The sequence below is a fragment of the Lithobates pipiens genome, unplaced genomic scaffold (genome assembly GCF_037356315.1).
Source record: "Lithobates pipiens isolate NorthernLeopardFrog02 unplaced genomic scaffold, aLitPip1_a1.2 Scaffold_19, whole genome shotgun sequence".
Taxonomy (NCBI): Eukaryota; Metazoa; Chordata; class Amphibia; order Anura; family Ranidae; genus Lithobates; species Lithobates pipiens.
In genome coordinates, this window is record NW_027507764.1 from 69520577 (window position 1) to 69545624 (window position 25048).

At 46.1% G+C, this 25048-nt stretch overlaps 1 protein-coding gene across 3 annotated transcripts in view; it reads right to left on the bottom strand.

Moving 5' to 3' along the window:
• Positions 1 to 25048, bottom strand: part of DBF4 (DBF4-CDC7 kinase regulatory subunit) — a 38761-nt gene that overhangs the window by 13565 nt on the left and 148 nt on the right. For all 3 annotated transcript variants that reach the window (XM_077490853.1, XM_077490852.1, XM_077490854.1), the window contains exons 2-6: positions 22878 to 22938; positions 15213 to 15385; positions 13542 to 13739; positions 13035 to 13085; positions 1808 to 1877 (exon numbers count right to left, since the gene is read on the bottom strand). In XM_077490853.1, the coding sequence (XP_077346979.1) occupies positions 1808 to 1877; positions 13035 to 13085; positions 13542 to 13739; positions 15213 to 15385; positions 22878 to 22890 (505 nt within the window). In that variant the 5' untranslated portion in view covers positions 22891 to 22938. The remainder of the gene's footprint in view (positions 1 to 1807; positions 1878 to 13034; positions 13086 to 13541; positions 13740 to 15212; positions 15386 to 22877; positions 22939 to 25048) is intronic.

A 25048-nucleotide genomic window follows, 5' to 3' on the forward strand; every position in this document is an offset into this window, starting at 1 on the left:
AAACTATAAAAAAATAACTAACCAACCAGCGTCACCTGTAACAGTTATATGGTGATCACTGGTGAAAGGGTTAACTAGGGGGCAATCAGGGGGCTTTATGCGGTAGTATATGGGGGTCCCTGGCGCTATAAAAAGCTGCGGCGAACCTAAATACCTACCTGCCTAACTAGCGTCACCTGTGACACTAATACGGCGATCAGAAAAATGATCGCTTATTAGGCTGGGTTCACACTGGAGCGATGCGGAAACGCTGCGAATCCGCGGCGGGTTCCCGCATCGCATGCCTCCCGGCGGCAGTTCACACTGCCCTATGCGAACTGCTGGGAGTGTCAGTGAAATGTTACTGACACCCCCAGATCAGTTCGCATATCGCAGTGCGATCTGCAAACTCGGATCGCATGGTGTGAACACCCATGCGATCCGATTCTGCTGCGGGCCAAAAAAAGGGTCCCGTGCGAATTTGCGGCGGGTGCGGCGAATGACTGAACTCGAATCGCACAGAGATCGGATGTGATTTGCACTGCAGTGCGGTGCGAATCACATTCGTTCTCATAAACCGCTGCAATGTGAACCCAGCCTTAGTGACACTGGCGACGGGGGGTGATCACGGGGTTAAACCTTTATTGGGGGGGTTAGGGGGGTACATTAGAACTAAAGGGGGCTAACTCTAACTGCCCTAACAGTTATTACAGTCACAAATGACACCAATGCAAAAAAAATAAAAAATAAAAAATGACATTGGTGTCACTGTGACTGGGGGGCAGGGGTAATTGGGGGGGTGATCGGGGGGTAAAGGGGGGGTGTGAGTGTGCCTGGCATGTTCTACTGTGTGTGTAGAGTGTTGGTGCAACTCACTGATCCGCTCTCCTCCGTGTCGGAACGAAAAATACCGACACGGAGGAGAGAATACATCACTTCCTCTCCTGTGTTTACATTACAGGAGAGGAAGTGATGTCACCGGGGATTTCTATTCGTCGGGAGCGATCGCGAGGGGGTGGCCATGAATGAATGGCCGCCCCCTCGTCCCGGATCGCTCCCGGACGAAAACCGACCGCCGCAGGCACCGGGCGGGGGCCCGATCGGGCCCCCGACCCGCGGGAGGCAAGGGACGTACATGTATGTCCTTATGCCTGCCCGTGCCATTCTACCGACGTACATCGGCGTGCGGCGGTCGGCAACTGGTTAAACTTTGTAAAAAATTTAATATCACCCTTACATTAATGCTATTTTGTTGTACTTGATAGGCTACAACCTACTTTAATGTTTATTAAACAAACATTAAGAAAGATGCCTTAGCAAAAGCAGACACCATTCATTGGCATTTCTGCTCTTTAGGCTTCATGCACACCAGAACTTCTGTAAACGCTTCTCTCCCGACAGAAGAAAAGCGGCTTCAAAACTTGCCTTAGTTTGCGTTTTTGCAATTGTGTTTAGGCACGTTTAAGTGCGTGCTTTTTTCATTGGTCCAAATATTATTTAAAAGGACCATTGAAATGAAACAAATGCATAAGCGTGTTTACATGCATTTAGGTGAAGCTTTTTTTTTTTTTTTTTTTTTCAAGCCAAAATGCTCCTCTCCTGAACGCACAAGTGATTTTTTTTTTTTTTTACTGCCTCCGAATTCCTATGTGCGCATGGACACAGGGTAACATGGAGGGGCATTTAGAGACAGGAAAACAAAAAGCCTCAAATACCTGTAAAACAGGCATTTTTGAACTCAAGTGTGCATGAGGCCCTTAACACTATCAAGTTAGCTTTATTTTGCAGTTCGTGTAGCTTTTTAGTTCTGAACCAACGTATTGCTTACCATCCACATGCAGAATACGGACTCCCCAGTTCCAGGCATTAGCCAATATGCTGTTTTTTGGAAGTATTTCCTGTTAAAAGTAGCAGAAATAAAATGCACACCATTCACGATTGTTACACAAGTAGTATCCTGACAATACATGTTGATAAATCTTTTCAGAGAAGTTTACAAAAAACAGGAGCACCAGTATTCTGTATAATATGGCCCCTTTCACACATGCTGCCTGATCAGGTCTGCCTGAAAAAACGGACAGGTAAACCTGATCGGACGCTCCATTCACCTTTATGGAGCGACAGATGTCAGCTGTGACATGTCGGCTGACATCCGCTGCCATTTGATCCATCAAATCAAGGCCGATAACTTATTTTCCATCTGTCCGGCGGATCAGATGGAATCGGATAAAAAAAAGGACAGGCGGATCAGTTTTCATCTGATCTCCACATAGAGCAGTGATCAACCCTGTCCTCAGAGCCCACTAACAGGCCAGGTTTGCAAGATAACTGAAATACATCACAGGTGATATCATTTGCTGCTCAGTGATTGCAGTATTCTAGCGTGCATCTCCCCAAGGTAATACATAAAACCCGGGCTGTTAGTGGGCCCTGAGGACAGGGTTGATGACCACTGCCATAGGAGGACAGCAGGGCTCTGACATGTCCATCTCAGCACAGTGAGCAGAGATGGACCCTGTCATCAGCCTGCTCAGCGGAGATCCATGGATCGATCCCTGCAGAGCAAGCAGTCTGTCAAAATGGACGAGCCCTGTGTGAAAGGGGCCTAACAGATCGGTGCAGCTTCAAGCCTGCAGGGTCAGTATCCCAAGGTTTACACTCTATTCAGGTGCTGGCAGAAAGAGCACACCTTACTCCAAAATGTAATATAGCATACAGATACCGCTGCACACTAAAATTCAACTCCAATGTAAGGTGAATGAAAAACTGGCTTCAGCTCACCTCCCAAAACAGAGGGGCATTATCGATGGGCTAGAATCTGAACTGAAGCCAGTTTTTCGTTCACCTTACATTTGAGTTGAATTCTTTGTGCGGTGGTATCTGCATGATATGGAAAATTATAGGCCCCATGCACACAAATGTACTAAAATACTCTTATGAAAGCTGGAGCCTCATGCCGGAAAAATCCAGCATAAATATAAAAGAAAAAAAAAAAAAAAGTATGCCCGTTTTGGTGCATAGTTATATGCATTTAAAATCATTCCAATAACTAAAATATTTATTCTAGCCACTAAAATGAATTTACATGTGTTTATAGGCATTTGCGTACCTATGTGCTCTCTGAATGCTGGTTTGGGAATTTTTTTTGCTATTAAAAAAAAAAAAAAATGTATGTATGTATGTATGTATGTATGTATGTATGTATGTATGTATGTATGTATGTATGTATGTATGTATGTCACACAACAAAATGTGCAGGAAGCGCAAGGCTAAAATAGAGATGCATTCAGGAAAAATAATGAAAAATGCTTCTGAAAACACTTATTTCCACTTGTGTGCATGAGGCCATATCCTCAACTTAATAGTTGCAAAGCTAACATGAAATGGCAAGTTGAACTGGAAACTTCTCTTTTTACTACCATTATCTCCAATGCTAGTTCACTGATCAAATGCTGGAAAGCCTATATGCATGCCAATTGCTGCTTAGTTAGGAACAGTCTCCAACTAGTCGCTCCAGCTGGCAAGCAGAGCAATGAGATGTGGGGCATATTGGAATGTTTACAGAAAGCCCCTTCTCTGATGTGGTAAATTAAAAAATTTCAGAACAAATGCACTTAAAGATATCAGCAGAATTGCATCCATCACTGTAGGCTCCACCTACTGCATTTTGTTAGACTAGACTTTGCCTGGGGCCTTTTATATGCTCACTTTTTTTTTTTTTATTTTTTTTTAACTGTCCTGACCCACAGAGGTTGAAAAATAACTATTGCTATTAAAAGTACAAAGAATGCAATATTGTACACTAGAGCAGCATTTAAAGCCAAATAATAATAATAAAAAAAAAAAAACTGCTGACAGGCATGATGTAAATGCAGGGAACATCAGGATGATTTAACTCCGATGCACATGTGCTTGAGCGGTAGCATCACAGGCCAGTCAGTCAATCAAGATGGCCAAAGATGCCGCACCAGGAAAGACTGACGAGCCATGACATCAGCAGTGATGGAGCGCAGGGTTTGGGGGTGGGGTTTCGTGAGGGGGTCCTTCTGATGGCCAAATCTGCTATAAGTGCAAATATGTTGTGTACACTTTTTTGGCTAAAGCTCTGAGCATCAACTGTGAAGTCGAATTCCGATTTAAGCACAGAGGGCTCTCTTTTCTGTATTCTTACATCACACTTCTTGTCTGCACATTGCTCAGGCATGAGATAAAGCAGATCTGTTTAGGTTTCTCCCCGTTCAACAGGTAATATTTTTAAACTGCATTAGAGTGCATTTTCTATTAAATAAAATAAAAGATTCCGATGGCTTGGTTCACATATATGTGAATTGGGATGAGTTTTAAACAGCATCCAATTCACACAAATTGAGGGGGGGGGGGGGATAGCATTTTTGTACTCACTGTAAAATGCTTTTCTCTGAAGAAGTTAATTGACGGACACAGCATCTACATCATGGCCTTTAGGAGGACTAGGCAGAAAGTATTAAAAACAAACACTTGCACAGTACTGCCCAGGGGGTGGTCCTACTGGCTATAACCCCTCACACGGCATCCAGCAGCTCAGTGCGTCAAAAGCAGAACAAATAGGAGGGGTGGGTGCTGTGTCAGTCAATGAACTTCAGAGAAAAAAGGATTTTACGGCGACTACAAAAATCCTATTTTCTCTTTCGTTCATTGACGGACACAGTATCTTCATCTTGACCTTAGGGACGTCCCCAAACAGTGAAAAAAAAAAACACCCCACCAGCAAGAAAATAACTCCACCTATAACAGCCGCCTGCAAAACCTTGTGGCCAAAGCAAGCATCCAAAGATGCACTCACATCAACCTTGTAAAAATTTTGTGAAAGTGTGAACGGATGACCAGGTCGCCGCCTTACACACCTGAGAAAGACGCTTGATGTCGGAAAGCCCAAGAGGCACCAATTGCCCTGGTAGTGTGTGCCATGACAGGAAAGGGAGGCGCATATGCCTGAACTACCGAGAAATGGTGGCCGATGAGAACACCAGCCCCTTCTTCGGACCAGCCACCGATACAAACAGCGAGTCTGACAGTCTGAAAAGGAGCCGTAGCAGACAGATACACCCGCAGAGCCCGGACCACGTCCAAGGAATGCAAAGCAACCTCTTTTGGGTGCGACGGATGACGACATAAGGACAGAAGCACAATGTCCTCATTTAGATGAAAAGTCAAAACAACCTTTGGAAGAAAACGAAGGCTGTGGGCACAGAACAGCCTTATCCTTGTGGAGGACCAAGTAGGAAGACTTGCATGACAAGGCCGACAACTCAGAAACCCTCCTGCCAGATGTAATAGCCACTAGAAAGAGACTACTTTCTGAGAGAGTGTCAATAAGGGGATCCCCCTAATGTTTTAGAACGGCGGTTTCTGAAGCACCGAGAGCACCAGATTCAAATCCCACAGAGGCAGCGGTGGTCGAACTGGAGGGACCACATGCCGAAACCTCTGAACTAAATGTACTCACCAATGAATGAGTCACCAAGGGTCACTGAAAAAAAATAAAAAATAAAAAAAATAAAAAAGGACAGCCAAAGCCGATTTCTGCCCCTTCATGGTGCTTAAGGCAAGTTTTTGATCCACTCCTCTCGCTGCAAAAACAGGGAGGATCCCGAGTATGTGCGCGGACGCCACCCCATCTCCCCACACATGGAGATGTAGGCCTTCCACGTATGATAAATCTTCAGAGAACATGACTTCCGTGCGCTCAGCATAGTGTAGATTACCGAATCCGATAGACCTCAGTCCTTTAGCACCTGGCTTTCAACAGCCATGCTGTTAAAGTCAGTGACAGTAAAGCAGGATGAAGTATTGGACCTTGTGACTGAAAGCGGGATTCCACCCTAAAGTGGAACCTCCGCTGATCGGATCCCTCCCCCCCTCCAGTGTCACAATTGACACCTTTCAGGGGGGAGGGGGGTGGAGATACCTGTCAAAGACAGCTATTTTCACCCACTTCCGGGCATAGACTCCCGTGGGAGTCTACACCATTTCCTGCCCTGCCGCGCTGTCTGCTGGGACACACACGGGTCCCAGTGACAGCGCGGAGATTTCCTATTGCGCGGCGCGGCTCGCACATGCGCAGTAGCGAACCGGGAAGTGAAGCCGATTCGCTTCACTTCCTGATTCCCTCACCTAGAATGGAGGCGACAGCAGCCGAGAGCCGAGCAATCGATCGGCCTCGGCATCGCTGGAACCCGGGGGACAGGTGAGTGTCCATTTATTAAAAGTCAGCAGCTGTAGTAATTATAGCTGCTGGTTTTTAATATTTTTTTTTTTTGGTGGAATCCCTCTTGAAGGTCCTCTCGCATTGGCAGCCGCCAAGGAACATCGGCATACCACGGACACCGAGGCCAATCTGGGGCAATCAGAATCACCGGAATCCCCTCGGCCTCCACTCTGCGAAGCAGACGTGGCAGAAGACGAGGCATAAATCAGCCGATAATGCCCCCATGGAGCCACCAACGCTTCTGCCGTGTCCGTCCAGGGATCTTTTGACCTGGCAACAAACCCCTGTACCTTCTAACTGAGTTGAGAAGCCAGGAGATCCACATCTGGCATGCCCCAACTTAGGCAAAAGGAGCCGAAAATACCTCTGGATGTAGAAACCATTCCCCTTGGTCCAGCATCCGACGACTTAGGTAGTCCGCTTGGCAGGTTTCTACTCCCAGAATGTACACAGCCGACAGAGCCAGCACGGGTCGCTCTGCCCACGGCAGGATGTGAGCGACCTCCAGTGCTCCAGCCGAGCTTTTTTCTCCTCCTTGATGGTTGACATACGCCACTGCCGTGGCGTTGTCCAACTGAATCTTGACCAGACGCCCCTGCAGCCTCTGTGACCACATGGAGAAGCACCGCCTGATTGCCCGAAGTTCCAGCGCGTTGATCAGCAGACGGGATTCTTCCTACGTCCAGCAACCCTGGGCCAACTGTACGCCCCAAACTCCCCCCCCCCCCCAACCGGTCAGGCTGGCGTCCGTTGTGATCACCATCCAATGAAGAGGAAGGAACGACTTCCTGGGCCGAAGGGCCAGCGACCTCAGCCACCGGAGAAGCGAATCCCTGACTAGCTGGCTCACCCGAATTAGACAATCCAGGGACAATGGAGATTTGTTCCATCTGGACAGGATCTCCTTTTGCAAGTCTCGAGTGTGTAATTGAGCATACGGTACTGCCTCAAAAGTGGCTACCATGAGACCCAGGACTCCCATGCAAAAAACACAGCGACGACCACCTGCGGGATACCAACAACTTCACCAGAGCTTGAAGAGTCTGCAGCTTGTCCGAAGGGAGAAATACTCTCACCGGCCACCCCTGGATCAGATGGGGTATGTCGTGGCGACCCAGCACATAGCAATGGTCTGCTCACGCTCGATGGCCAGGCTGGGGAGACTACCAGATCTATATTATACAGCCTGTCACCCAGCTTGGCTGTTGATTGTAGATCACAGGAATCAAAAATGCAGAAAAAAAAGCCAGGAGCCAGGTCCTTCTACACTAGGCAGAAAAGAACTGAGCCGCTGGATGCAGTGTGAGGGGTTATAGCCAGTAGGACCGCCCCCTGGGCGGTACTGTGCAGTTTTGCTGTTTTTAACATGTTCTGCCTAGTCCTCGCCTAAAGGGCAATATATAACCCTAAGGTCAAGATGCTGTATCCGTCAATGAACGAAAGAGAAAGTATTTGATCCGCTGCGGATTTTGTATGTTTGTCCACCGACGAAAAAATAATCAGTCTAGAATTTTAAAAATGGTAGATTTTAACAGTGAGAGACAGAATAACAAAAATATCCAAAAAACGCATTTCAAAAAAAGTTATAAATTTGCATTTTAACGAGTGAAATAAGTATTTGACCCCTTCACAAAACATGACTTAGTACTTGGTGGCAAAACCCTTGTTTGCAATCACAGAGGCCAGACATTTCTTGTAGTTGGCCACCAGGCTTGCACACATCTCGGGAGGGATTTTGTCCTACTCCTCTTTGCAGATCCTCTCCAAGTCAATAAGATTTTGAGGCTGACGTCTGGTAACTCGAACCTTCAACTCCCTCCACATATTTTCTGTGGGATTAAGTTATGGAGACTGGCTAGGCCACTCCAGGACCTTAATGTGCTTCTTCACTCCTTTGTTGCCTTGGCCGTGTGTTTTGGGTCATTGTCATGATGGAATACCCATGTACGACCCATTTTCACTGCCCTGGCTGAGGGAAGGAGGAGATTTGATGATACATGGCCGAGTCTATTGTCCCTTTGGTAAGGTGAAGTTGTCCTGTCCCACTAGCAGAAAAGCATCCCCAAAGCATAATGTTTCCGCCAAACTCATGTTTGATGGTGGGGATGGTGTTCTTGAAGCCAAAGGCAGCATTCCTCCTTCTCCAATCACGGCAAGTTGAGTTGATGCCAAAGAGCTTGATTTTGGTTTAATCTGACCACAACACTTTTACCCAGCTCGCCTCTGAATCATTCAGATGTTCATTAGCAAACTTCAGACGGGCCTGTACATGTGCTTTCTTGAGCATGGGGACCTTGCGTGCGCTGCATGATTTCAGTCCTTCATGACATAGTGTGTTACCAATTGTTTTCTTGGCGACTATGGTGCAGCTCCATTGAGATCGTTGACAAGTTTCTTCCGTGTAATTCTGAGCCGATTCCTCACCATTCTCATGATCACTGAAACTCCTTGAGCCCCAGACCGAGGGAGATTTGCGTTTCTTCCATTTGATGTAACCCCTCTCATCAAGCAGTTTGGCGATGGTCTTTTAGCCCATTCCAGCCTTGTGTAGGTCTACAATTGTGTTCCCGACATCCTTGGACAGCTCTTTGGTCTTGGCCATGGTGGAGAGATTGGAATCTGATTGCTTCTGTGGACAGATGTCTTTTATACAGGTAACAAGCTGAGATTAGGAGCACTCTGAGTGCTTCTAATCTCAGCTCGTTACGTGTATAGAAGACACCTGGGAGACAGAAATATTGCCGATAGGGGATCAAATACTTATTTCACTCATTAAAATGCAAATTATTTTATGACAACTTTTTTAAAAATGTGTTTTTCTGGATATTTTTGTTATTTTGTTTCTCACTTAAAATAAACCTACCGTTAAACACTGATCAATTCTTTGTCAGTGGGTAAACGTACAAAATCAGCAGGGGATCAAATACTTTTCCCCCCCTCATTGCAACAGGTGATTCGGACCAGCTTTCAATGTAGCCGACACTCACACACTCAGGCCGCGTACACACGGGCGGACTGTTGGCTCAACTTTGTCCGCTGAACAGTGTTTCAGCGGACAGTCCGCTCGTGTGTGGGGCTTCAGCGGACAGTTTCAGCGGACAGTTTGACGAACAAAGTTTTTCGGAAATTCCGAAAAACTGTCCGCTGAAACTTGGTTTGAGCGAACAGTCCGCCCGTGTGTAGGCCACTTTCGAAATGAGCAAACTGTTCCCGCTCGGAGGGAAGTCTGCTCATTTCGAGCGCGTGTGCAGGTAGGCGGGGCCCGCGACGGAGACGTCGCGGGCTCCGCCGCCTGCAATGGACTTAAAGGGGAACCCCAACGCCGAAAAAAATCGGCGTGGGGGTCCCCCCAAAGTCCACAACAGACCCTTGTCCGAGCACGCTACCCGGCCGGCCAGGAAAGGGGGGCGAGCGAGCGCGCCCCCCCTCCTGAGCCGTACCAGGCCGCGTGCCCTCAACATGGGGGGTGCCTTGGGGAAGGGGGGGCCGCGCGGCCCCCCCACCCCAAAGCACCTTGTCCCCATGTTGATGAGGACAAGGGCCTCTTCCCGACAACCCTGGCCGTTGGTTGTCGGGGTCTGCGGGCGGGGGGGCTTATCGGAATCCGGGAGCCCCCTTTAATAAGGGGGCCCCCGGATACCGGCCCCCCACCCTATGTGAATGAGTATGGGGTACAATGTACCCCTACCCATTCACCTGTAAAATAAAAGTACCCAAAAAAAAAACAACACACGAGATAAAATATTTTATTGCACAGCTCCGGGGGTCTTCCGTCTTCGGGGGTCTTCTCGCCGGACTCCTCCGCCATCTTCTTGTAGCTCTTTTGCTAGCGGAGGAGTCCGGCTTTCTTCCTCCCCGCTGCCGGCCTCTTTTCCCGACTTCGGGGGTCTTGTCCCCCTCTTCGGTTCTTCTGCCGGGCCACCGCGCCTTCTTATAGCTCTTTTGCAGGCGGTGGCCCGGTCTTCTGTCGCCGCTGTCGCCGCCGCCTTCCGTTCTTCTTCTTCTTCTTCTTGTTCTTCTCCAGGAGATGTTGACACGTCGCTCTCTCCGGCCGGAATGCCAGGGCCGCGCTGAGCGGCCACTTATATAGTGACAATGGGGTGGTGTCACATGGTATATGTCACATGGGTTGGTCACATGGGTTGATGTCACATGGGGACTATGACATCGTAAGGGGCGGGGTCACCATGTGACCAACCCATGTGACATATACCATGTGACACCGCCCCATTGTCACTATATAAGTGGCCGCTCAGCGCGGCCCTGGCATTCCGGCCGGAGAGAGCGACGTGTCAACATCTCCTGGAGAAGAACAAGAAGAAGAACGGAAGGCGGCGGCGACAGAAGACCGGGCCACCGCCTGCAAAAGAGCTATAAGAAGGCGCGGTGGCCCGGCAGAAGAACCGAAGAGGGGGACAAGACCCCCGAAGTCGGGAGAAGAGGCCGGCGGCGGGGAGGAAGAAAGCCGGACTCCTCCGCTAGCAAAAGAGCTACAAGAAGATAGCGGAGGAGTCCGGCGAGAAGACCCCCGAAGACGGAAGACCCCCGGAGCTGTGCAATAAAATATTTTATCTCGTGTGTTGTGTTTTTTTTTTGGGTACTTTTATTTTACAGGTGAATGGGTAGGGGTACATTGTACCCCATACTCATTCACATAGGGTGGGGGGCCGGTATCCGGGGGCCCCCTTATTAAAGGGGGCTCCCGGATTCCGATAAGCCCCCCGCCCGCAGACCCCGACAACCAACGGCCAGGGTTGTCAGGAAGAGGCCCTTGTCCTCATCAACATGGGGACAAGGTGCTTTGGGGTGGGGGGGCCGCGCGGCCCCCCCCTTCCCCAAGGCACCCCCCATGTTGAGGGCACGCGGCCTGGTACGGCTCAGGAGGGGGGGCGCGCTCGCTCGCCCCCCTTTCCTGGCCGTCCGGGTAGCGTGCTCGGACAAGGGTCTGTTGTGGACTTTGGGGGGACCCCCACGCCGATTTTTTTCGGCGTTGGGGTTCCCCTTTAAGTCCATTGCAGGCGGCGGAGCCCACCGACGTCTCCGTCGCGGGCCCCGCCTACCTGCACACGCGCTCGAAATGAGCGGACTGTTGCCTCGTGTGTGGGCGAGTCCGCTCATTTCAAAAGTTGCGCGGACTTAGTACGACGAACAAAGTTTGCCGTATTTGTCCGCTCAAAAAGTGCCGTGTGTGGGCGTGTTCGTTCATTCAAAAGTTTGAGCGGACTGTTTGACGAACTTAGTTTCGGCAGACAGTCCCCGCGTGTGTACGCCGCCTCACACACTCACACTCATTTACGGGTGGCTGCAGTGCAGTTTTAAAAAAAGGGGCCTGTGAGATTTTGGGTCTGGTTCAGGTGCGATTACAGTTAAAAAATTTGCACCTGAATCCGTGAACGTAACCACAACGAACTTTCACACTGCCACCGCGCTTGCAGGTGTGTGAACCCAGCCTAACACAAGCCTAAAAACTTAATAGCTGAACCTAAACCTACCAGCCAATTACTAGAGATCACAGAGTAAAACAAGGAAAAACGTAGGAACTACTAAGGGGCTAACAACAAGTATTTGGAATGTATGTGCCACATATATGCTGTCAGACAAAGTATAGTATAGTAAAGGAAACGCATTGAGTTATCCTAACAGCGAAACAATAGGCGTGTTGAATATAACCGTAGCATCAATGCATCGGGATTCGGGTGTCCACAATGCGGCAAATCCCCTCTTATAATAAATTAAGTGTCCCACTGTTCAAATGTACATACCTTTTAAAAAGTATGTAGCGATATAAAGCATATTTCAGAATGTTCCTCGGTGCTCATGTGGCTGCCCGGCGCACAGCTCTCCTCCCGCCATGTAACAGCTACAGTGGGCAGGACTGAGAATCCTCCGCTGATGTGAGTCGAGAGGAGAGCAGCAAGTGGCCATCGGGTCTGAGTTACATGTGAGCCGAGGAAACATATGGACATCTGAAATATGTGGCATTTAAATAGCTACGTATTTTTTAAAAGGAATTTACAGTGGGGCACTTCATGTACATAAAAGTGGTGATTTGATAAGGCACAGTTAGTTTAACACGAGTAAGCAGAGTACATATAAGCATGTTTAAGTAGTTTACAGTATTCTGTCAGCAGCAGATTCCATCACTTCTGTCCTCCTGGCAGCAATTTGTGTGAATGCCTGAACCCTGAGTACCAGTGTCTCTGACCCCCGCCATCCCATCCATCCCTCTGCCTCGGTGTCTCTGATCCCATCCCTCTGCCTCCAATCCCATCGATCCCTCTGCCACTGGAGAAAAATTTAGTTTTTCTGACTGCTTGAATTTTCGGATGAAACGTTTTTGAACCATGTAATGATGCATTGCGGAATTAAATAATGGACAGGATAATCGTAATCGAATCGTGAGACCAATGAAGATGCGCACCCCTAGTATACAAGCTTGTCTGCTCCTGCCAATGCTATACATTTTTACTGACCCAATACTGTGAAGGACTGTCCATATAAATGTGTCAGAGGAAAACAAGAAAGCTTCGACACAAGTTTTCATTCAAGTTTGATTACAACAGCAAGGCTTTCAGTGAAAAAAATACCAGGCTGTAGCCAGTGAATAATTTAAATCTACTCATATAATGGAGCTATCCCATCTGTCCACTTCAGCGCCCAGCATTTCACTTAGCAGTGGATTTATGGACGTCTGTACGTTTTTACCTGTTGGGAGTAATTTTTTTCCGTTTGTCACTTAGTAACGGTTATAAAAGTGCTTGCAGAGTGAATCAAGAATAGCAATCCTTAAAATAAGCTATGGACTCACCTGTTGCTTAATAACCTTTTTAAGTAAAGACTTTCCACGGCTGACATCATCCTAAAAAAAAAAAAATCAATTTAAAAATATGCAATATTTAGAAAAGCACCAAGAAGTTGTTCTAGGCTCAAAGCGAAATAAATTTCCTCAACAAATGGCAGCCAAACATTTAACTATACAAAAAAAGAATACCATATAACAGGGGTCTCTAAACTTTCCAAATAAAGGGCCAGTTGTTGGCATCAGTGAATGAAAGGGTGCCCCAAGGGCCAGGTAAAAGCAAAGGGCTGCAGTTTGAAGACCAATGTTGTATGTTTAGAATTGTGGGAGTTTTCCTTTTGTGGCAATTTAAAAAAAAGCAGAACAGGAATGGTTATGGATAAATAACAATGGCCCACAGTAAGCTCTCTCAGCCTTCAATTTACTGTAGCTCACACAGCTGAAATGATTTTTCATGTTCTAAATAATGTTTGTTGTGACTAAACTTATTAAACTATTAAAATATCTGTATCATACCTTTTCTGGTTTCTTACTGGAGCCTCCTTCCTGGATTCCTCCCCGACGACTTCCTGGCCGAGCTGTACTGCTTCCTGCATTCGGCGCAGGGTCAGGACTTGACAGGGAACATGAATACTTGAATGACTTTGTGCACTTTGCCTCTTTTTTACTAGTAATCAGATATTTTATTTCTTTGCTGAGAAAACCTTCAACAGTCTGAAATAAATAGAGAGAGGAGGCAAAAATAAAAGGGGAAGGGTAAAAATGATTTGCTACCACATACGTAAATGTCTAACCATGACCTCGTTTCTCTACAGACCTTCTATTAAGAGTTATTCATAAACCCAGGGCCTGGAGCTTTAACCTGCTCGCTTCTGCGCTATAGCCGAATGATGTCTACAGTGCGGACCTACATTGCTTTTATGCCGTCATATGACATCCTCCCCTTTGACTCTGACCACAGGGGGCGTGCAATGAGACTCTGCTAATCAAAGATCGGAGTAAGGGGCCGATCCCAGCCCCTTATCATGTTATCAGTCAATGACAGCTGATCACGTGATGTAAACAGAAGATTGGTAATCTTTTTTTTTTTTTTAATTGTCCTGACAGTGTAAGGAGAAAGAAAAAGCCAATCACCGGCTTCTGTAAAAGGGACATCGGTACCGAAGAGGAAGAGCCACAGCCACCTCATCTGTGCCCACCAGTGCTGCCTGCCAGTGCATATCAAGGGAAAAAAAAAAAAAAAAGAAAATAAAAAAAACTTCACACACCTTTTTTTTTAAATCCTAATACTTTTTTGTTTTTTTTTAATATTTCTCCAGTTGCATCCTGGTTACCAGATCTAGGAAAATGATGTCATACATCCCAGTGTAAAAATAAAAAATAGAGACATGCATGCATGGGGGAGTTTTCTCTGAAATGTTGAGAGACTGAGCCAGTTGCTGTTCCAGGCATCTGGATGGATCCAGACCATATAGTCGGGATCTTTCTCGAGCCTGGACTGGCTGTGTGACATCAGCCGACAGCAGATTTTAGCCTGCTGTCAGCTGAAAACCGTTCATTGGAGTGTGGCATGAAAAAATAGCTTTGGGTATACTTCTCCGAATACCTTGTGTAAATGTGTATAAAAATTCTTCACTCCCAGTGTCTCCATATAAGCATGTGTACAGACACATACACATGTAAATGACTGCACTCAAACTTTAAAACATTTTCACGGCTCTGTGCTCATTGCTGATCTTTGTGCAGCTGCGTGCATTGTTTCACAGACAATGCATCTGAGTGCTACATTCACATAGATGTAAACATTTTACTGATCTTATTCTGCATGTTTTTTCTACCACAAAATTTTCTGTGTAATGATCAGTAAATGCTTGCATAAAACAGTCTTGTTTTTTTCCCTCCAAAAAGCTGCATCTGGCACACATGTATACGTATGTCCTCAAATGCAGATTTTTGGATTTTGTTACACGAATCTGAATGCAGTGCATGTTTACGACCCTGTGTGAATGTCTCCATTGAAAACAATGTAGCTGCGTTCTGATATCTAAATAAAGAGAAACACTTGCAAATGCATTTTTATGGCTGTGTGAATGAAGCCATATTCAGATCAGTAAAAAAAAAAAAGTGCAGAGACTGTTCCTTTATTGGCAAAACTTTAAACATCTGCAATGTAAGCAGCAAACTTACCCCGCCTAAGTCTTTAATATCCTTTTCTAACTTTTCAGATACGAGTTTTGAAGTTATATCCAAGTAGAAGACTCTACCAGCCAAAGGTTTATCTGTGGCGCCCTTTTCCAGGGGTTGTTTCACTGCTGGCCGAACAGGCTTCATTTTCACACCTCTCCCTTGTGTTCCCCCTTCTGTGTAAAGCAATGTACACACATTTACATGAGCAATTTAGCAGGCTAGTATTGAAAAAATAAAAATTCTACTAAAAGTTAAATTACTGCAATTCACATTTACTCCCGCAAGGTCTACTTTCCAGAAGAAACTACCCCTGTACCCCCTAACATGATCTCCTTGCATTAAATATCCACTGACTGGGTGACTGCTCCAGCTTTAGTCTAGCGAATGCAAGCACAAGGCCTCATGCACACAGGACATTTTAAACTTTGCTTTTAGAAGCGTTTTTTCTTTAAACACCCCTCAAAGTTATGTATCCATGAACACGTGAATTTAAAAAGTAGTGGTGCTTAGAGAGAGAAAAAAAAAAAAAAGACTTAATGCATTAGCGCTAAGGAAAAGAAAATTCCAGCATCAAAACACTTGACGTGCCCCAAAAATCACTTTAGAGCTTGGACATTCATTCCTATAGCCAGAATAAATTATAACGCCCCGTAAACATAGTCAGATTTTCCTGACGGAAAATTTGTGATGTGAACTTGTCGCAAATTCCGACCGCGTGTAGGCTCCACCGGACATTTTCCATCGGAATTTCCGACACACAAAATTTGAAATCTGGATCTCAAATTTTCCGACAACAAAATCCGTTGTCGGAAATTCTGATCGTATGTACACAATTCTGATGCACCAAGTTCCATGCATTATTGGAATCAAGCAGAAGAACCACACTGGCTACTGAACTTCAATTTTCTCAGCTCGTCGTACGTCACCGCGTTCTTGACATTCGGAATTTCCGAGAACATTGTGTGACCATGTGTATGCAAGACAAGTTTGAGCAAACATCAGTCGGAAAAAATCCCATGGATTTTGTTGTCAGAGTGTCCAATCGTGTGTACGGGGCATTACCCTGGCATGAACTAAATGAAACAGACACACAAACTCCTAACGCACCTTAAAGCATTTGCAAAACTCCGCTTTCAGAGCATTTTTAACCACTTGCTTACTGGGCACTTAAACCCCCCTCAGTCCCAGACCAATTTTCAGCTTTCAGTGCTCTCACATTTTGAATGACAATTACTCAGTCATGCAACACTGTAACCAAATGATTTTTTTGTCCTTTTCTTCATACCAATAGAGCTTTCTTTTGGTGGTATTTGATCACCTCTCGGTTTTTTATTTTCTGCGCTATAAATGAAAAAAGACCGAAAATTTTGAAAAAAAATGAATTTTTCTTCGTTTCTGTGACAAAATTTAGCAAATTAGCAATTTTTCTTCATAAATTTTGGCCACAATTTATACTACTACACATCTTTGGTAAAAATAACCCAAATTTTTGCATATTATATGATCTGTGTGAAATTTATAGAGTCTACAAGCTATGGTGCAAATCATAAAGATTTGCAAAAAAAGATCACATCTGATGTACTAAGGCCTATCTCCATTCTTGAGACCCTAACAAGCCAGGAAAGTACAAATGCCCCCCAAATGACCCCTTTTTGGAAAGTAGACATTCCAATGTATTTAGTAAGAGGCATGGTTAGTTATTTTAAGTTGTCATTTTTTCCCATAATTCTTTGCAAAATTACGATTTTTTTTTTTTTTTTCACAAAATTTTCATTGTAATAGCTTATTTCTCCCACACGGAATGTGCATACCACAAATAACACCCCAAAATACATTCTGCTACTCCTCCTGGAGTATAACGATACCACATGTGTGAGACTTTTACACAGCCTGACCACATACAGAGGCCTAATTTTGAAGTAGCACCTTCAGGCATTCTAGGAGCATAAATTACACAGGGCAATGGAAACGTCCAGAAAATGACCCCATTTTGGAAAGCTAACACCCCAACGTATAATCTATGAGGCATAATGAGTCTTTTCAATGGTTCATTTTTTTCCAGAAGTTTTCGGAAAATGTGGAAAAAAATGAAAACGCATTTTTTTTTACACAAAGTTGTCCGTTTATAAGATATTTCCAACGCATAGCATTTACATAGCAAAAATAACACCCCAAAATACGTTCTACTACTCCTCCTGAGTATAACGATACCAAATGTGTGAGACTTTTACACAGCCTGACCAAATACAGAGGCGCAACATGCAAGAAACACCGTCGGCGTTCCAGGGACACATAGCCTGCACATACCAAGAACTACACCCCCAAATACATTATGCTGAGCAAAGGGTAAAGAAAAGATTACCTGTGGTTTTAGAAGCGCAGTTGTCCACAGGAGGATATCACTGGTCCAGGCAGCAGGCAGGGACTTGGTCAGCAACAGCGAACACAGTTTTTCAGGCAGCAGGCAGGGATACTGTCCATATTACAGTCCAGGGTTAGTGCAGAGATGTCAGCAGTGCCAAAAATATTGGTCCTGGTAGTAGGCAGGTCCTTGTGGTGTGGTCAGTGCGGCATGATGGCAGTAAGTCCTACAGGCAGCAGACAGAAGTAGAGCCTCGTTCAGGACAGAATGGGGATAGGGGTAGAGGCTTCTCCCTCCCAAATCTCTTTGAAGCCTCCGAGTCTCCAGACCCTAATCTAGGAATAAGAAAACAAAGAAAATTGTTTTCTTCTTCCAGAAAAACTATACTGGAGCCCCTCACATATGTGAGACCCCGTGTTGAATCCCACTAGTCCAGTTGCAGAATACAAGATCAGTCCAAGAGGCAGGCAAATATCGTGGTCAAACAGTCCAAGGTCAGTTCCAGATCAGGCAGAGATATATACAGAATCGTTAGACAGAAGCATGGTCGAATAACAGTCCAGGGTCAGTTCCAGATCAGGCAGCGGTATGTACAGAATCGGCAGGCATAAGAGTGGTCAAATAACAAGCCAGGGTCCGTTACAGAGCAGGCAGTGGCATAAGGGGTGTGAAGGTGTATGAAGGCAGGAACTGAGGATTATGTTTACCATACTTCACTAAAAATTTATTGAAGTATGGTAACGCCGAAAACAGTCGCCTATACAGAGGCCTGGTTGGGAAGGACATTGTGCACAATAATAACATGTGTCTCTTCTGACTCCTGCTTTGGTACACACCTTACATCTTTTTTGGCGTCTTTTGCCTGTTGGTTTGGGGGGAATTTTATCCGGAAAGTGGCGCTCGGAGAGTCGACTAACAACGTCTGATCTGATATTTTCTGGTGGGCCGTTTGGGAAAATAAGGGCTGTGAAAACGTCCTCCTGGTAGCCAAAGAAACGTTTGGGGTTTTGGGTGGCGTTGCGGTAAATGACATATGAATTGTAAATGGCCAATTGAAAAAAATAAATTACTACTTTTTTGTACCAATGATATGTCCGTCTTGAGACCAGATATGGTTCCATCATTTGGTCGTTGAAGTCGACTCCTCCCATGAACAAATTATACTCTGAAATACATTTGGGTTTCTTTACGGGGCCATTCCTTCTGGGGATTTCTACGAAGGTATCGTTGTGGATAGAAGATAACATGTACACATCTCTTCTGTCCCTCCACTTCACTGCCAGAACCTCCTTGTTTCTTAGACTTGCGGTTTCTCCTTTCCGCAGCTTCTTGTTCACCAGACTTTGAGGAAAGCCCTTCCGATTCCTTTTTACAGTGCCACATGCTGGCGTCTTCTTCCGGTGAAGGTTGTGGAACAGGGGCAGAGATGTGTAGAAGTTGTCTACATAGAGGTGGTAGCCTTTATCCAGTAGGGGGTATATGAGGTCCCAAACAATTTTTCCGCTGGATCCCAAATAATCCGGACAATTAGGGGGCTGTAGCTGGGTGTCCTTCCCTTCGTACACCTTGAAGGAATATGTGTACTCTGTGGCTCGGTCACATAATTTGTAGACCTTCACCCCGTAGCGGGCCCTTTTGCTGGGCATAAATTGCTTCATCCTAAGCCTGCCACTAAATTTAATAAGGGACTCATCCACACATATGTGTTGGTCCGGGGTAAACAATTTGGGGAATATTTCAGAAAAATAATTTAGTATTGGTCGAATTTTGTAAAGGCGGTCATAATTTGGATCATTTCGTGGAAGGCATTGGGAATTGTCACTGAAATGTAAGAACCTCAGGATCATCTGATACCTGGTTCTGGGCATTACCGCGGAGAAGAGCGGTGAGTGGTGGAGGGGGTGGGTTGACCAGTAGGTACGTAATTGGTTTTTTTTGTTGAGTCCCATATTAAATGTGAGGCCTAAAAAAAGCTTGAACTCCTCCACCGTTAGGTCTCTCCATTCGTAGGGACGGGCATAATAGGAGGTCGGATTTTGAAAAATAAATTGTTGTGCATACAGGTTGCACTGGGCCACAATTGACGCCAACATGTCCTCCGTAAAAATTAAATGAAAAAAATCGATGGGGCTAAAATTCTCCGTGTCCACCTGGACTCCTGGCTGGGCGGTGAAAGGGGGAACATTGGCCTCTCCTGAATTAGGAGGAAGCCACAAGGGGTTCTGAAGGGCATAGGGAAGGCCAGCATGGCCCCTAACCCTTTGGGGCTGAGATGACACCCCACTGGTACTTGGCCTTTCTTGCTGGGGCACTGCGGTGCTGGTGGACGGCATTGCCTCACTAGAATGCCTTCGCTTGATGGGCCGGATATCTTCCTCCTCGGATTCATCAGTCAGTGTTTCACTGCTGAGGACTGGCTCATAAGTTACATCTTCAGAATCCGAAAAGGAATCGGAAGAGGAGAGCTCCCCGTTGCTCTCGTCGGCCGCGGAAATAATTTGGTACGCCTCCTCAGCGGAAAAGACGCGTTTAGCCATTGTAGCACTGATGGGCACTGATGAGGTGGCACAGATGGGCGTTTTTGAGGTGGCACAGATGGGCGCTTTTGAGGTGGCACAGATGGGCGCTTTTGAGGTGGCACAAATGGACACTGATGGGTCGGCACAGATGTGCACTGATTTATTGCACAGATGTGCAGATTTGTTGCACGGATGTGCACTGATGAGGCGGCAGATGGGCACTGCTGAGGCGGCACAGATGGGCACTGCTGAGGCGGCACAGATGGGCACTGCTGAGGCGGCACAGATGGGCACTGCTGAGGCGGCACAGATGGGCACTGCTGAGGCGGCACAGATGGGCACTGCTGAGGCGGCACAGATGGGCACTGCTGAGGCGGCACAGATGGGCACTGCTGAGGCGGCACAGATGGGCACTGCTGAGGCGGCAGATGGGCACTGATGGGTCGGCACAGATGTGCACTGATTTATTGCACGGATGTGCACTGCTGAGGCGGCAGAGATGGGCACTGCTGAGGCGGCAGAGATGGGCACTGCTGAGGCGGCAGAGATGGGCACTGCTGAGGCGGCAGATGGGCACTGCTGAGGCGGCAGATGGGCACTGCTGAGTCGGCACAGATGTGCACTGATTTATTGCACGGATGTGCACTGATAAGGCAGCAGATGGGCACAGATGGGCACTGCTTAGGCGGCACAGATGGGCACTGCTTAGGCGGCACAGATGGGCACTGCTGAGGCGGCACAGATGGGCACTGCTGAGGCGGCACAGATGGGCACCGATTGGTACAGATGGGCACCGATTGGCACTGGCGGGGCACTGGCGGGCACTGGTGGTGCACAGGCGGTGCACAGGTGGGCACTGGCAGGGTAGATCTGGGCACTGGCAGGGTAGATCTGGGCACAGGTCGGGTTTTTATAAGTTTACTGTCTCCTCACACAGCTATCGCTGTGTGAGGAGACACGTTCGGTAATGGGTGATGATCTCATTTGTTTACATTTGAGATCATCACCCATTGGAGGAGGCGATCGCGCTGTAAACGGCCGCTGTGATTGGCCGTTTACAGCGATCTGTGATTGGCTGTGTCCAGCGGACACGGCCAACACAGATTTTCCCCGATGCGCGCTCCCGGGAGCGCGCGGGGAACTCTTAAAGGGGACGACGTCAATAGACGTAGTCCCGGAAATTGAGATCCGCGCTGTAGACGTCTTTTTACTATAGCGCGGATCTCAAGTGGTTAACCACTGCTTTTTCCTCCCTGGAGCATATTCATCCAGGAAAAAAAAAAGTGCCGTATGCATGGGGCCTAAATGTTATCATAAAGTCTTGATACCAGTTACAGAGGAAGGATAAAGGGTAAAACAATGCAGGTCAGTCCAGTGTTGCTAACAAAACCGAGACATTGGTCATATTACTTTTGTTGAAGCAAAAGATCAGCCAATCTGAACTCTAACCCTCCCTGTTAGCAAGGATTACTCAACCAAATTACCTAAACTTGCAAATGTGGAAATAACTGGGATCGAGTCAGGAGCAGCATTTTCTTCAGAAAAGACAAGCCCCTTTATTACCCCATATCCACCATACAATACTGTAATCATTACTTAATGTTATCATTTAAGGCTGCATTCGCACCTGAGCGTTGCAAAGCAGAAAACTTAGCAGAGCTTAAGGAGTTTTTCTGATTTTTTTTTCAGGTGACAAAATGCACAGATGTGACCAAGTCCCATTGAAACTAATAGGATTTTGCTTGTTGGGCATTTTTCAGGCATTTTATGAGCTGAAAACGCTCAGGTGTGAATGCAGCCCAAGAGATCCTGCACATGGATATATGATTAAGCCAGCAAGATCCTGCAAAAAGTCTTGCCCATATAGTGTATGCAACGTCTGTTCTAGTATTACAGACATACAGCGCAACAGCGTACATTTATGCTTAATGCTGCATGAATGTAAATACAAAAAGTAAGCACAAAAGTTTACATGTGTACAGCAATAAAAACAGTCCAATACGAAGGACTGTGGGCAATCACAGCTCCAGATTGTGGATCTGTGAGCAGCTGTGTATATGAGCCCATAGAAACAATCTACAAAATGGAAAAATGAAACAATAAGGGCACTTGTAGTTGTATAGAAATAAAGTATTCTCTCAATCGCCTAGCTCAGGGGTGTCCAAACTATGGCCCTGCAGTTGTTCAGGAACTACAATTGCCATCATGCCTAGTCATATTTGAATGTCAGAGTTTTGCAATGCCTCATGGGACACGTAGTTCCGCAACAGCTGGAGGCCCGTAGTTTGGAGATCCCTGCCCTAGATGAACACATTTGTCTGCTTATTACAATTCTATGCTGGTAGAGCTGTAAATCTGTAAAAGTAAATGATAGTGTAGCATCTATTTAAATTTAAAGCGGAGCTCCACCCAAGAAGGAAAGTTCAGGGGGTACCTAGTTTTGAGAGGCGAGTTTTTAGGTGATCTGAAAGGAAGTTCTCCCCACCCCCACCCCCCCGCAGTCTTCTGGGCCATGTCACAGAGCACTGCTGGACCATTCAGGAGGCGCAGTGCAACTCGTGCATGCGCAATGGGCACCTGGCTGTGTAGCTCCTCTATGGTACACTGTACAGTTTATTTTTTAAATATCATCAGCTAGGGAGTACAATGGTGTACTCCCTAGAATATTGTTTAGGTTTGTTCTCATATAGATTGGGTAAATCTTTATTGTACAATTCAAAATGCATTGATTATGGCCATTTACTCTACAAAAGGGCATTTTCTCCAACATGTAATTCCACTTACTGCTTCGCTGCATCTTGGATTGCAAGTTCACATTATTTGTTTTCGGTGCTGTGGGGGATAACTGTATAAAAAAAATATATATATATATTTATATAAAAAAAACATTGTAGCAATTCACAATTTATGTGTAGACAGGATATTCTACATAAACTTCAGCAAAAAAATACAACTGCCCAGTGTTAATTTTGGAAGCAGATTTCGATTTAGGAATCTTAGGACTAAAATGACATTTTAGTTTTAGCTCCGTTTTAGTCTTCGACAATTGTTTTAGTCGTATTTAGTCGACTAAATCTCCAGTACATTTTAGTTGACTAAAATGTCCTACGTTTTAGTTGACTAAAATCTCCAGTATATTTTAGTCGTTTAAAAACGAATGGGTGGTTATTTCTGAAATAACAGATTTATTTTTTTTCGGCCCATGAATGTAAAATTTACAAACATGCCGGCTGAGTTTTTTTTCTTTTGACAGCTCTGCACTTGTTTAAAGAGGAGGTCCAGAGCACCCCACATGAAAATGTAAAAGTCACCGGCAACAAATACTGCAGCTGCTGATACTTATGCCCCTTACACACCATCCGAATATCGTATGACCGATCGTACGACCGTTTCCGCTTAATAAAGTCGCAAATACCGTGTGACATAAAATATTGCAACAATCGCCGTTTTATTCTCTAGAGTCTCTGTTAAAAAAATATATATAATGTTTGGGGGTTCCAAGTAATTTTCTAGCAAAAAATATGGATTTTAACTTGTAAACACCAAATGCCAAAAATAGGCTTAGTCATGAAAGGGCTATACTGACTAACCGAAAAATCGTACAATCTGGAATCGTACGAGGAAAATTTTCGTGCATGCCCGATTGAATAAGATCGGATGAACGGTCGTGATCGGATGAACGGTCGTGATCGGCTGTCGAAAGTAGTGTACACACGATCCGAAAATCGTGCGAGCCTTCCTCGGGCAATATTCGGATCGTGTGTATGGGCCATTAGTCTATGGACACTTACCTGTCCAGGGAGCCCGCGAGCATGCTGGGCTTTCTAATTGGCCAGGCGGCAGAGGAAGGAAGAGGGGGGGGGGGGTCGAAGTTCTGAGACCCCAGGCCACAGGCCCGTCTCCCAGAAGTGGGGGTGGGGAGAACGGTACTCCTCAAAAACAGGTGCCTGTCACCCCCCCAAAATGTGTCACCGGAGGGGGGAGACGGGTAAGCGGAAGTTTAAGTTTAACATGAATCTGGGAAATACTGTATTAAGATCATGTGTGTGCGCGTATCACCATTTTGTAACGATTCATCGCGCAGCTCTAATACTACGTAATAATAATTAACCCCAAAGCCAAAAAAATAATTCTTTATTAACCTTTTCACGCTGGCACCTCTGAACCCTTTAAGAGGTTTAGCATGCCAGGGGGGGCAGGGCATAGGATCACATGAGCGCCATGATTGGCTGTCACGTGATCCAAAAAGCTTTCAGTTACACGCCGGTAACTGTAGCGGGAGCGCTTTCGGCACCACTGTATGGGCTGCTATAAAGCAAATATGCGGGCTCTCTGTGCCAAGGACCAGTCGCTGAGAGGCCGCGTATTTACATGCAGCCGGAGCCAAGGGGTTAATAAATGAAAATTATTTTTGTTTGGGTATTTATATGTTTTATTATATAAGAATTAGGAGTTAAATTTATGCATTGCATATTGATTTATTTTATTATGCGTGAGGATTTTCTGTTATTTGTGAATTTTACACACACACACATTTTATTTTTATTTTTTTTTACACTTTTTATGTGATTGGTGTGACATGGACAGCCATGGTGTGAGCAATGGAAGGACATGACAGGACCAGGGAGGGAGGGAGGCTGCAACCCTCCACACAGGATCCTGAGCTCTCCAGCACAGCCAATCACACATCTGTGATGGAAAACAAAGCAGCACACTGGAGGAGGGGGGAGGGGGCCAGTCATTGCCATGGAGACAACCACATCACTGAGTGCAGGAAGAGAGGACTGAAGAGAATGAGTGTTGTCACCTCCAGAGCCCCCAGGGGCTCCATGGTGTGGTGCACTACAAGCCCCAGCATGCACCGCCAGCCTATGTGTGTATGCATAGCACAGAATCGTAGGCCCTGCCTGCTGACACCACAAGGAGGGTCCCCCCAGTCCAGGGATAGGCCCACT